At 45.2% G+C, this 14358-nt stretch overlaps 1 protein-coding gene across 1 annotated transcript; it reads left to right on the top strand.

Moving 5' to 3' along the window:
- The first annotated feature begins 11765 nt into the window (after positions 1 to 11765).
- On the top strand, positions 11766 to 14126 carry LOC149305816 (melatonin receptor pdcr-1-like). The gene is made up of 2 exons (XM_089540786.1): positions 11766 to 12534; positions 13798 to 14126. The coding sequence occupies exons 1-2, from the start codon at positions 11766 to 11768 to the stop codon at positions 14124 to 14126; spliced, it is 1098 nt and encodes a 365-aa protein (XP_089396912.1).
- The last annotated feature ends 232 nt before the right edge of the window (positions 14127 to 14358 follow it).

Below are 14358 nucleotides of genomic sequence, written 5' to 3'. Positions count from 1 at the left end.
GTGTCCATCGAGTGCCTCCTGCTAAAGTTAGGAAGGAACAGAGAGAGGAACAGTCTGTTGCTGAAAGATGCACATCATCATCATCATCATCATCATCATCATTCCTTTTGCTTCCGCCCATACACACACACACACACACACACAGCAGCCCCCCCAGATCAATCTGGTGAGGAGTCCTATATTTATAGCTCCTGATTCATCTCTGTATAAAAGAGGGATAATAGACGTCACCATAGTAACTCCTGCGCCTGATGAATTTCACGCCGGAGCCGGTCCTTCCGATGGAAGCAGATGTTTCTTGCAGCATCAGAGGGCGAACCAGAGACTCCCTCTGGGGCCACTGACACTGCCAAGTGGGCCACCTCGAACCTGGCTCTCTTTCCCCGGGAAGCAGCCTCCAATGCCATCCGTGGCCCGACTCACCTTTTTGAACCAGCCAAGGACTCTGCCTCTTCCCCAGCGTAAAGCCAGGGCTGCTAAAGTGGTACCAGACTGACACAACTGTCTTGTGTAGACGCATCTGCTGTCTTACTTAACTTGTTGTGTGCTCTCAAGTTGTTTCCGACTTATGGCAACCCTTTGAGAGCCAGTGTGGTGTAATGGTTTGAGTGTTGGACTATGACTCTGGAGACCAGGGTTTGAGTCCCAGTTATCATCATCAAATTCTTGTTGTTGTTATTGTTGTTGTTGTTATATTTATCTATACAGCCAGCGTGGCATAGTGGTTTGGGCGATGACTCTGGAGACCAGGGTTTAAATCTCAGCTCAGCCATGAAACCCACTGCATAACCTTGGGCAAGTCACACTCTCTCAGCCTCAGTAGAAAACCTTTTCTGAAGAAATCTGGCCAAGAAAACCCCATAATGGGGTCACTATAAGTTGGAAATGACTTGAAGGCACACAACAACAACAACAACAACAACGATGACTCTGGGGTTTTCTTGCAAAACACCTTTTAAAGGTAACTTTTTAAAAAGGAACTACTGCACTACTAAAAAAAAAGGAACTAGATGTTACGGAAGCTACAGCTTTAGACTGTTCTTCCCAGAATCCCCGGCCAGCTCTGTTTCTTGCACTGATAAATGTTCACACTTGCTATGCTACTTTTGGGATGCAACTTGGGCCGCATCTGCACTGCAGAATTAATGCAGTTTGACACCGCTTTGACTGCCATTTTTGGCATTAAAGAGAGATTAAAGCGCTTTTAAAGCATCCTGCAAATAAAGCCAAAATGGCGAGTAATTGCGCAAATGATTAACACACGCAATTGCATGAACAAAGCGATATCAGAAATCCATTGTCATTGAAATCCTGGAAGTAAAAGGTTGTGTGCTAATGTTTCTTTGTGACTGCTCGAATGGTGGTTTTGTGCGACATCGCGTGAAACCATTTTCGTGTAACTGCGCGATTTTTCTGGGATATTCACGGGATAAACTCCTGATCGCCTTCGTGTGATAAACTCCATCGTAAAATCAATGCATAACCTGCCAATGGCGTAAAAACTAAAAAGTCATAAGAGAAAAATAATATACCATGATCAGAATAATCATCTCATTAAAATCCAACAATAACCCTGTCAAAAGTATGAGACAGATAATACATTAACAATCTGGGGCTGCATCCACACTGGAGACAGAACCCAGTTTGGCAGTGCTCTGGACCCCACAACATACTCCAACTCCCAGAATCCCATAGCCTTGAGCCAAGACACTTAAAGCGCTGCCAAACTGGGTTATATCTCCAGTGTGGATGCAGTCTAGATTAACAAACAATATCAAATTGCAGTTCGAAATGCTTCTGAGAAGAAGAAAGTCTTTAGTTCTTCAATCTGGAGAGTGTCAGAGTGAAGGGGCTGTTGGCTCTTGGGGAGGGTCTCTGGGAGAGGGGCCCATGCGCTCCGCAATCATTTCCGCTCCCTGGCTGCTTAATCGCTCCCTGCAATTAGCAATGTTTTGTGTCTCTCTGAGCACAGCTGGCATCATGTGCTGTGTGGCTGGACTCACAATGCGGTGCCAGCCATCTCCCCGCATGGCTCAGGGTTGGGGAGAAGGCCTGGAATCGGGGAGGCGAGCTGTGATTTATGGAAAAGAGAGGATGGTTAGGTTGCTAAACCAGGACTAGCCCAGGCCCTGAGATTTCGGGTCCGAAACCTGAACCCGAGGGATGATCCCTTCTGATGTCAAGAGAGGTGCAGGTGTCTCATGGCTGACATCTTGGGGCCAGCCTTAATGACATCCTTAAGGAAGATGACGATGATAGTCATCATCATCATCATCATCATCATCATCATTATTTATATTCCATCCTTTCTCCAAGACTGAGACTCAAGCCTGCTTAGGACTTTATCACACGGGGAAAATTGGAAGGTTAGCCAAAGGTTAATCTGAGGTTATCCAAGGCACTTCACGTAATTTCGTAAAAGATTTTCAAATGATGTTGCACGCAAACAGAACACAATCCCAACACAATCGTGAGACATCCCAGGAATAGCTAAATTCGGAAAAATATCACATTTATAAATCTTTTCCCACTGCGAATTCGCAGTCAATTCGCAGTTACATTAGTATGAAACACACCCTCCAGTTCAGCCATGGGATTACTGTCAGCCATGGGATCCTGTCTTGCCTGCGCATGCGCAAACACGCTAATTGGAAATTAAGAAGCCGATGGGTACATACTCATGCAATGAATTCATTCACATGCGCGCTGCTTTCTCTTTCGGATGGACGCTGCGTCCGTCTGTGCGTGTGATAAGATACTATCTAATTTCTTGCATTTTTGGATTGCCCCTCCCTTTCTTCTTCTTTCGGGACGGTGAAGAAAATGAAATGCAGCTTTCCATGTGAAAAAGTCCATACAGACTAAAAAGATTACAATCAAGAACATAGAAAACTCAGTGAAACTCTCAACCATGTCTCCCTCCATTGCACAATGGGACAATCAGGAAACATGTTGGTGGATGCGCTTAACTGTGTGCATAGAAGTTTAGATGGCTCGAACCATCACAATCAGCAAACATATTCACATCAGAAGAGTAAAAGAGATAAGGCTTTTGAGGAAAGGAAAGTTTTTGGACCATCCCACGGCTTGTAGGACTTTGTCTCCTTTTACTCTTCAGTCTATTACACTACTCTGGCTCTCTGCCAAACAGACCAAATGTAATTAAACAGCCAACAGAACGGAAAGAAATTCCAGAAACGTATCCCCTGAAAAGCAAGAAATATGGACAATGCAATGCGTTATTTATTTATTTATTCACTTTTATAATATGGCACCTTTCTCTCAGGGCAGGACCCAAGGTGGCTTCCAGAGCAACAAATTTAAGACACTGGCGAAACGTTGCAATACGTTACTTTGGGCCCTTGGTTCCTGCTGGGGTTTGGTTCCAGGACTTCAAGATTTTGGTATCCATGGATGCTCAAGTCCCATTAAATATAATGGCGCACTAAAATAGTGTCCCTGATACAAAATGGCAAAATCAAGGTTTGCTTTTATATATGTGTGTGTGTGTGTGTGTGTGTGTGTGTGTAAATATTTTCAAGCTGTGGATGGTTGAATGTAGATAAAGAATCTGTGGATATGGAGGACTGACTATTGTAGGTCCAAGTCAGCCCTTGGTATTGAGCCCACACTTCTCTGTTCCAGCTAAGTGCTAGTCAGTGGAGGCATATTAAATATGCATATATTTAAATAAATTAATGTAAGCTGCTGGGGAAATGGCAATTCTTCCCCAAACTTTGAGGTTGAGCTGGCATGTTTTGGAGAGGAGCAGCGAGTGCTAGAAGGGGATCTAAGGAAGGCAGAGGACTGAGAAAGGTATCCCTAAAAAACTTAAGTGGGTTGGGATTAATATAAAAGAAGAGATGCAATCTATGGTAACCAGTGTGGTGTAGTGATCTGAGCATTGGACTAGGAGTCTGGAGACCAGGGTTCGAATCCCAGCTCGGCCATGGAAACCCACTGGGTGACCTTGGGCAATTAGTCACACTCTCTCAGCCTTAGAGGATGGCAATGGCAAACCCCCTCTGAAGAAACTTGGCAAGAAAACTCCACGATAGGTTCACTGCCTTGAGGTCACCATAAGTCAGAAACAATTTGAAGGTACGCAACAAGAACAATGAAGAACTTAAGCACCAAGCTACTTTCTCTGGGCCTCTAGAAAAGGGACTGTGAGCCATATGCACATGACCCACATGTGCAAACCAGCCATGGGTGCAGCCCAGGCTTTCCTGAGCTGTCCTCTGCCCCTTCTTCTCCTTCTCCTTTTCCTTCTCCTTCTCCTCCTTCTCCTCCATGATATCCTTTGCAAGCCCAACTCAGAGCTCTTTAGCTGTCAGTCCAGAGAGATGCTGCCTGCAAAACCGGAGGGTCTCCCCGGGGAGGCGATAAGCACTTTGCTCCTGTAAATAAATGGAGGGATGTTTAATTCAATCCTGGGGAAATTAATCTTTTAACGCCAGCTGCACTTCGTCACCATTACTTTTTCATGATGTCCTTCCCGGCCAAAGGGACGAGCGACGGGGAATCCCAGGAGACGGGGGGCAAAGAGGGGCACGTTCATGTCTCTCTGCGTGCATACATACATACCTGATGGTAAGAGCTGTTTGACAGTTTAAGACAATGCCCCAGAAAGTGATGGAGTCTCCTTTTTTGGAGGTTTTTCAACAGAGGCTGGGTGGCCATTTGTCCCAGGGAGGGCATGGGCTGGGTCTTCCTGCATGGCTTAAGAAGACAGTTGAAGTGGATGACCCTTGGAAGCAAGCAAAAGCCCTAAACATCCATGTCAAGCCCCAAGGCAAAGACTGCACCACCCATGGTTCAGAGTTGTCAGCCCACTACACAACCCTGGCTGTATAAATACATATCCAAGTATTGTGTCGGGACCCCTAACCAGCATAATCCAAATAATAAGGCCATGCCAAATATTTAAATCAGTGCAAATACCTTCCCCTTTACCTGTTCCATTCCTGAAAGATTCTCCATTTAATACAAGAATGTGGGGATCATGACACTCCCCAGGTATTTCTGCAATGCATCCCCCTTATCCAGTGTAGCCAATGGCGAAGGATGCTGGGAGTTGCAATCCAAGCTACAACAGGTGGGACCCACGATTTGCTTCCCTGTTTCCAAGATAAGTGCAAAGATCCTCCTATGGCTATGACATCTGTCTCCGGTGGGCTACATCCATGAACAGGGAATAACAACTCTTTTTGACGTGCGCTTATTTAGTCAAGAAATAAAATCCATCTCCGCAAATCCGACAGGCTGTCATGCGCCTTCCAAGGTGAGAAGACGGTTTTGTGTTATGGCAGGGCCTAATCCGGAGAAGAAGGATCAAAGCAATGGCCCAAACGCCTGCATTTTAGGAGGTCTCCAGAGTTTCCATCTCCCTCCTGCTCCTCTCCATCCTCTGCCTTCAAGTCTACACTTTCTGATGCTCAAAACAAACAGGCAAGGAAAGGTAAAAAAAATACCTTGCACGAATTCCTTTTTTCCAACCAGTTCTTTTCTTCCCCAATTTTCCAACACCTACGCTTCTGTATCCAGATGAAAAACTTGTCTGTGATTCACCCAACAATGTCCTCTTTTTAAAAATATCTCCCAAACACCTCTCTCTGCAGCTCCAACTTCACCTTCCCCAAACGATGCCTAGCTTTGGAGTCCTCTGTTCTTTGGGGGCTTATCCCTTTTGTTCAGCTTCACAATCCCTCATTTGTGTCACTCGCACACTCTTACAATCTCACCGCAACACCTGCTCCTTTCCCATTCACAGAAGCACAAAGCTGGAAAGGGCCACAGAAGACATCTATTCCTTCCGCCGTGCAGGAATCCACAATTTATTAGCAATATTCATACAGTATTCCTCATCATGGTGTTGGTTTGAGCATTGGATGGATTAGGGCCTCATTCCCATTTACTGTACAAATAAATCGGTTGGCGATCCAAATCGATGGATGGGTTTGTCAGCGGAGCATGGTTCCCACTACATTTGCCCCGATCGCATTTCCCCTCCATAAAATAACCCACTTGTGGTTCACATTCACGAATGAATGGATTCAAAATGGACCCACTCCAGCCGGCCGAAGGACAAATTTAAATCGATTCTGATCCACAGTTGGTTCACACTTGCGTGGAATCGATTTATCCAAAAAGGCATGGAAAAAAATCAGCGTCAAAAAGATGTGGGTTAAATAGGTCTAGCGCATGAATCCCTCTCTCCGAATTGCTTCAGAGATTCAGTTCAAGTGGGAACCAGGGTTATTTGAACCCGTCCAAACCGATTTGCAATCCAGTTTAAAAGGTATGGGAACCAGGCCTAGGACTCTGGAGACCAGGGGGTCACACTCTCTCAGCCTCAATGGAAGGCAATGGCAGACCTCCCCTGACCAAACCTTGCTAAGAAAACCCCATTATAAGTTTTGCCTTTGGGTTGCAATAAGTCAGAAGCAACTTGAAGATGCACAACAACAACAACTACTACTTCAGCTTTCCACCAGTGAGTTTAAGCCAGGATACATGGTCCTCTTGTTCTCTCCTTTTACTCTTGCAACAACCACCCTGCAAGGTAGGTCAGTCCAAGGGAATGGGGGAGAAATAAATTAGCCCACCCTCAACTGGTGAAACTGGAGGACTTGAAATGGGATCTTCAGATTCCCAGTCCAGAACTCTAACCACTACAGTATACCAAACTGGTTTATAAATGATCCCCCAGAGCCAGAATCACTATTCTGAAAAACCTTTCTCCCTCACTTTTCTCATGCATTTTTTTTCTTGCAAAGAGCACATGTTTGTACAAATTTTGGAATGCTTAGTAAATATAATCCAAGTCATGACATAAAATATTAGTATCCCTGCTTGTTAAAACAACAACTCTACAGGTAGAAAATGCAAAATGGTGATTGCAACACATTGATGTTTTCGTTTTTTTACAAAACTCCATTTGTGAAAACTAAAATGCCAACTACTGTTTGGCCAAAGATACATACAGCAGGTACAGCTCTCTTTCTAATTTTAAGGGATAAGAGTAAAAATAGCCACTTCGCAAGTAACATATGGGAGCGCATCTGCCGCTAGATAGTTGATATATTCCCTTTTAGACCCTGAGAATCTGACAATCCTCTGGCTGAGAAATCTTCCTCTTGTGTTACTACAAATAGGACAAAAAGTAAGAAAGGGGCTGACACCTTGTACGGGGCACATGTGTGCATAAGTAATGCTGCACATGCAATGTGGATTATTCGCCATAGTGAAATAGACATCATCATCAATTTATATAATGCCATCCATGTACATGGTGTACAGATACAGAATACATACCTTTCTGACAGTTCCTAAGCATCCCTGAGTGCATGCACCAAGATCATTGTGCATTGCAGTTGCACACTGTGTGTTGCAGTGGTGCATTGCAACTGTGAAATGGCGCCCACATGTGTTGTGTAACGTTGCTCTTCTTTGCAGTGGTTGCATAGTGCTGGTGTAGTGTATCTCTGCACACAGATATTAATGAGGGGATGTTGGGTTACAGCCATAATATTTAATATTTTCCACTTGACCACAAAAGGTACTGTTCCAGAGGGACCTTAGGAAATCTGCCCTCAAGGCATGTGCAGAGAGCATGCTTTGGAAAGAGAAACTCATAAATGACTTGCCTAAGGCATTTTTCACCCCCATCCTTCCTCCCATGCATTTTACTGTATTTATCAATAGCCCTATAGATACTGTATATATATACTATATTTATTAATAGCCCTATAGATACTGTATTTATCCTGTATTTATCTATAGCCCTATTGACACTGTATTTATCCTGTATTTAGCAATAGCCCTATGGCTATAGATAAATACAGCATAAATACAGTATCTCTAGGGCTATTGATAAATACATTACAAATACAATATCTATAGGGCTATTGATAAAGACAGTATAAATACAATATCCATAGGTGTGTTGATAAATACAATTCAAATTTAGATACTGTATTTATACTGTATTTATCTATAGTGCTATAGATACTGTATTTATATGGCATTTATCTATAGCTCTATAGATACTGTATTTATCACTAGCCCTATAGATACTTTATTTATACTGTACAGTATTTATCTAGAGCTCTATAGATGTCATATTTATACATATTTATCAATAGCCCTGGAGGCAGCATAGTGTCATGGTTTGAGTATTGGGCTATGACTCTGGAGATCAAAGTTCGAATCCTGACTTAGCCATGGAAACCCACTGGGTGCCCTTGGCCAAGTCACACTCTCTCAGCCTCAGAGGATGACAATGGCAAACCCACTCTGAAGACACTTGCCAAGAAAACCCCATAAGTCAGGGTCACCATAGGTTAGATATGACTTGAAGGCAAACACCAATAACAACAAGAACATCTTTAGACTTGATTATTTTAAAGTTTTATTTTCTTTTGGTGCCAACTTCTTTTAGATGGATGGCTCCAGTTCTAAAACTCTAATCTAAAATTCATTTTGATCCTTTTCCTGCAAAGACGTAATTGCTTTCCAGGACACAGTCCAAGGCCTCTGACTTCCTTGGCGATGGAGTGCCAGGTTTTACTGAAAGATCCGGCAAATGCATGGCGTAACCGTGCACATGTAAGGATACCTACTTTACATGGTAAGGGAACTGGTGCAGTTTCATGTTGTGTGTTGGGCTAGGACTCCAAGGGATCAGACTTTAGGAGTACCTTTGGGCAGGTCACACATTCTCGGCCTCAGAGGAAGGCAAGGGCAAACCTTCCCTGATTCAGTCGCACTGGGAAAACCCCAAGGAGAGGGCCTTCGTAGATCGGACTTGGCTTGAAGCACAAAACAGTGCCAAGGATGCCAACAGCCAAGTAATGACAGGAACGGGAACCATGCAACCCTCCAGGTGTGGTTGGGTTGCAACTCCCAGCATCCCTCTAGCCAAAACAGAAGAAATGCTGGGAGTTGCAATCTCAACCACATCTGGACAGCCACACGATTCCCGCCCTTGCACTACTATCTATAGGTTATTCTGCATATGCTTAGCCTGGTCTTGTTATCCTTCCATACGTTCCTTGTTCATTTATTTGTTATATTTATTTACATCCTGACTATTTCCCAGAGTGGGGCTCAAAGCAGCTTTATTATTATTATTATTATTATTATTATTATTTAGATTTGTTAGCTGCCTTGAGTCCCTGTACTGGGAGGAAGGCAGGATATTAATAAATAGAATATTATTATTATTATTATTATTATTATTATTTCTTACTTGCTTCTCCCCATGGATTGAGGTGGGGAACAACCACCATTAACAGATCAGTTAAAATACATCAATTAAAGTACACATCAGTTTAAAAGGACATGTGCCCTGTAATAATAATAATTATTATAATTATTATTATTTAGATTTGTTAGCCGCCTTGGGTCCCTGTATTGGGAGGAAGGCAGGTTATAAATAAATTATTATTATTATTATTATTATTATTATTATTATTATTATTTCTTACCCTCGTGGGGAACAACAACAATTAACAGATGCATCACAGCAGTTAAAGCACATCAATTAAAATACACATCAGTTTAAAAGGGGTTGCATACAATTTGAAAGGACAAGAAATGCACATATTAAAACAACCCACATTTAAAATTCATTCTTTAAATTCACAATTTAAAAATCATCTGGGATTTTTATATATATATATATATATATATATATATATATAATTGTTACATAAAAGGTCATGACCAGTACTTTGAATTGTGTCCAGAAGCCCAGACAGATGGCCACTTGACCCCAGGCCCAAGTTCTGCATCCCTGCTTCTGAGATGAACTCCTTGATCTTCCCCAAAGGCTTCTCCAAAAATCCCCCCACCCAAATTAGTGTTTCCCTTCTCCTTATCTCCCCCCATTCCTTGCAATGGGACTTTGCTGCCCCCTCACGGCCCTCAGCAGCAGAACTGCAAGACGGCTGCAATGTTATCCTCTTGCATGGTTTCTTGCTTCCTTGTCAATGCCATATTTTAACTTACCTTGAAAGACTTGATTGTAAGTCAACCTCATGTATAAGTCGAGGGCAGGTTGTGGGGTCACAGTTATGGATTTTGATGTGACCCGTGGATAAGTCGGGGGTAAAAGTTAGGGGCATGTAATGAAGGATGCAAAGGACAAAGCAAAGGAAAACAATGCCAACAAACTTACAAAATTACAGCAGGTATAACTCTTTCTGCTCATACCCCAGAAGCCCCCCCTGAACCCCCCTGGACACTAGGCCTGGAGGCTGACCAAGCCCAAAGGCAAACCTCAGGGTCTCCAAGGCTCAGCTGGGATCTCTGGGTGTCCAGATGCACACTTGAAAGCCAGGCTTGCTTCCAGGAGATCAGAGGATCCACTTGTCAAAGCGCAGAGCCCCAGGGGGGACCTCTGGCCGCATGTGGGCCAAGCATGTTCCTTTTCATCATCAAGGAGCTGGCAGAAACATGTGTTCTGGAGACGCTTGAAAGGGACGGTGGTGCGCTGGCTTTCCGGAAGCCAAGAGGGACATTTAAGGTCGCCTCGCTTCCCACACTGAGCAGTTTTGGAGCCTGTCTTCCTTGAAGATGGAGCAACGGTTTAATATTTGCACATTTTCTCCACCCTTCATTAAGTTGATGTTAAAAAAACCCCACAACAATCTATGGGAAAGCAATCACTCTTCCAAGTGAATGAGAGCAGTGGAAGTTCAGGCAGGCATAGTGAGATATAGGACCAACCAAAATGCACAGAATGCATGTTGCAGGCTTTCACAGCTACACTGTCATATTTAATTTTTTTTGTTCTCCCGCTGTATGATTTTTAACATTTTTCCCTGATGAAGAAGCCAGTGGAGCTTCTAAAGCTTGCATGGATATTTTGCACATTTTGGTTGGTCCCATAAAGGTATCATTCTTTTGTGGAATTTGGATGCCATTGCACTTTGCTATATGGGCACCGCAGCCACTCCTTGGATATGTGAACTCAAAGGCTTTCATGGCTGGCATCCATAGATTTTGGTGGGTTTTTCAGGCTATGTGGCCATGTTCCAGGACATAGCCACATAGCCCAAAAACCCACAAAAATCCACTCCTGGATACGTTTTCAAGAGAAGGAGAAGACGGTAAAACCTTGGCGAGAACAAAACAGGGGCCCATTTTTTAGCCATGTGGATTTCCCTGCTTCCATCTCCATCCTGGAAAAAGCAGCTTCCATCCTATGGTTACTCCCAAGTAGAGAAGACCTATTGAATCAGTGAGATTTACCTTTGTGTTGACTCACTATTGAACGATGGCTTCAGTAAGTGGAGGCCAGGATTGTTCTGTTACTCCATCTCAGTTCAGTCTGAGAAAACCTCCTCGCAAGGAGGCTATATAAGGTCCCTCTCCATGAAAGCTGAATCCCAGATGCCTCCCAGGTGTGCGCCACAGCAGCCATGCCCTCCTTCTGCCTCCTTGGCTGTTTCTTGCTTCTCCTCCACCCAACAAGTCCTTTTGCCCTCCAGAAAGGGAGGCAGAACAAGACCGGGGTACCTGAAAGCATGGAGCTTTTATTGCCCAGGGAGGAGGGCATGGCAGGTGTGGAAAGAGAGAAGGGTTTTATGGGGAGAAGTGGGCATGCCTGGGTACCTCACCTGAGTTGGGAGTATGTGACCCAAACTGGCAGATCAATGTGGAGACCAGAGAAGGAGCCCCAGGTAGATGCCAAGCATCCCTGCATGTGGGCACCGTGCCCCAGGAGCACTGCCCTCCACTATCAATGTGGGAGCTGGATGGTGAAGTTGAGCTTGGTCTGTGCCCTGGGGCTCCTGGTCATAGTGGGCAACGGGACCGTCATTGCTGTGGTGGCCTCTTCTGTGTCCGGATGGAGCCACAGCAGCCGCCTGGTCCTGCTCTCTTTGGCTGCGGCCGATGCCGCCTTGGCCCTGTTTGTGGTGCCCCTCAACCTGTACCGCAGCCTCGCACTGGGACCGGTGGCCGACGAATGGGCCATGGAAGAGGAAGAAAAGGAAGCCACCTCCTATTGCCGCGTGGTGGCCTTCGTCAACTCCAGCATCTTCAGCACCTCCCTTTATTCCTTGGCCGGGGTCTCCCTTGAGCGCTACGTAGCCGTCTTCTTCCCGTTGCACTACAGCCACCTTTTGAGTCACAGGAGGGTGGCCCTGTTCATTGCCACTGCCTGGCTTCTGCCAGTCCTCCTCTTGGCACCCATGGCTGTGCCAGGACCCTCAGCTGTCTTCCGGGTCCGATTCTCGGCCGCAGCTTTACTATGCGAGCCAGACTATGCCTCCAACAAGGCCTACTCCCTCTTGATCGCTGGCACCATTTTCTGCCCGGCTGCTGGTCTCATCACCTTTGCCAATCTGCGGCTCTGGATGGCGGCACGCTCCCAGCGTCGGCGCAGGAAGGACACTGCCAACTTCGCAGGACCTAAGAAGCTCTGCTCATTCCAACTGGATGCCGCAGCTCGTATTCTCTTACCGGTCGTCATTGCTTTCTATCTCTGCTGGGCACCCTGCATATTCACCATCTTGTACAATTGTGAGTCAGTTGGATGAAGGGTGGGATGGTCTGGCAGGGAGCGGGATGAAACGAAGCAACTATGGCCCCATTCCCACTTACAGATAAATCGGTACGCGATCCGAATTGATGGATCGATTCGACAGCGGAGCGTGGTTCCCACTACATTTGCCCCGATTGCATTTTTTCTCTCTAAAATAATCCACATGTGGTTCTCATTCATGAATGAATTGGTTCAAAATGGACCCGCTCCAGCCGGCTGAAGGGCAAATTTAAATTGATTCCAATCTGCATCTGGTTCACACTTGTGCAAAATCGATGTATCGAGAAAGACATGGGAAAAAATCAGTGTCAAAAAGATGCGGGTTAAATGGGTCTGATGCATGCCGAATTGCTTTAGGAATTCGATTTAAGTGGGAACCAGGATCATTTGAACTGGTTCAAACAGAATTGCGATCTGGTTTAAAAGGTAGTGGGAATGAGGCCAATAGTTGCCCTGTTGCAACACTCCTTCCCCAAAAGAGCTAGGAAGAGCTAGTTGCAGTTATGACCTAGAACTGAGTTACCATGTATTCTGAATGAGGACAGCCAGCATGGTGTAGTGGTTTGAGCATTGAACTATGACCCTGGAGATCAGGGTTCAAATCTCTGGTTGGGCATAAAAAAGCCCATTGGTTGACCTTGAGCAGGTCACAGTCTCTCAGCCTCAGAGGAAGGCAAGGGCAAACCCTCTCACATTAAACTTGCCAAGATAACCTTATGATAGGGTTTTAAATAACTTTTGCCCTCTTGACCACATCCTGATGTTGCTTGGCTGTGCATGATCTGTACAGTATTGGAAAGTATTCCAAAGGACACAGGAACATGTGTTTAATTTTTTTAAGAATTAAATTAAAAAATGTGTGGCCCACAAATTTCCAATGAGGAGCCGATGTGGCCCCCAAATCTTGGGAATTTCCCCACTCCTGTCTTTGGCTGTGTATATACTGCTGAATTAATGCAGTTTGGCACTGCTTGAACTGTCATGGCACAATGCTATGGAATGCTGGGATTTGTAGGTTGTTGTGGCACCGGAGCTCTCTGGCAGAGAAGGGTAAAATATCTCACAAAACTACAAATCCCAGAACTCTGTAGCATGGAGCCACGGCAGTCAAAGCATTATTGGTGCATTATTTCTGCAGTGCAAATGCAGACTTGCTGGCAAGATGGAGGAAGGTTAGCCATCTTCCTGCCACGCGTCCTGGGCACAAACTGACTAACACTCTTCTTCCATCCCACCACCAGCTTTCACCCGAAAAAGAGTCAATGAATGGGTTGAATTCGTTGCCCTGTGGCTCCCCATTGGCAGCGGCTTCCTCAACTGCTTTGTCTACTTCTGGGTCAACAGGAGCTTCAGGAGAAAACTCCAGAAGATCAGGCAGACATTGTGCCAGCCCTGCCATGAAGCCCACCCAGAGCAGTGGCCACATTGCTTGCCCACCGTCAGTGCTGCGGTGGAAGGAGATGGCAAGCACAAGCGGTGCCCAAGTCTCTTCCCAGGTTGTCCCCACATCAGGTCTTCTTCTGGGAGCCTTAGGTGCTTCAAACAAGATGGCAGCCCCACCAACCTGTAGGACCTCTCCAGACCCACGGTGGCATTGGGATTTGTGCTGGATCATAAAGCGTGTTGCTTCAGTGTGTCTTGCAGCTGGGAAAGAACTGGACAACTGAGCTATTGCAAGGGCACTACCCAGAAAGTAGTTTAGGAAACGGATGTTCCCAGATGTGCCATGATGGTCTATATTACCATGTGAATGGTGCCAGGTCCCCACCTAAAGGTCCTTTGGAACAGGCAGCACTGGTTTG

The sequence above is a fragment of the Sceloporus occidentalis genome, unplaced genomic scaffold (genome assembly GCF_023333645.1).
Source record: "Sceloporus occidentalis isolate IW3139 unplaced genomic scaffold, rSceOcc1.0.p SCAF_10, whole genome shotgun sequence".
Taxonomy (NCBI): Eukaryota; Metazoa; Chordata; class Lepidosauria; order Squamata; family Phrynosomatidae; genus Sceloporus; species Sceloporus occidentalis.
This window is presented reverse-complemented; position numbering and strand designations above follow the sequence as displayed.

Excerpts from the sequence above, each read along its gene's own strand:
- LOC149305816 (XM_089540786.1), top strand. The coding sequence starts at position 11,766 with ATGGTGAAGTTGAGCTTGGTCTGTGCCCTGGGGCTCCTGGTCATAGTG. Across the intron at positions 12,535-13,797 it reads ATTCACCATCTTGTACAATT|CTTTCACCCGAAAAAGAGTC; the intron begins GTGAGTCAGTTG and ends TCCCACCACCAG.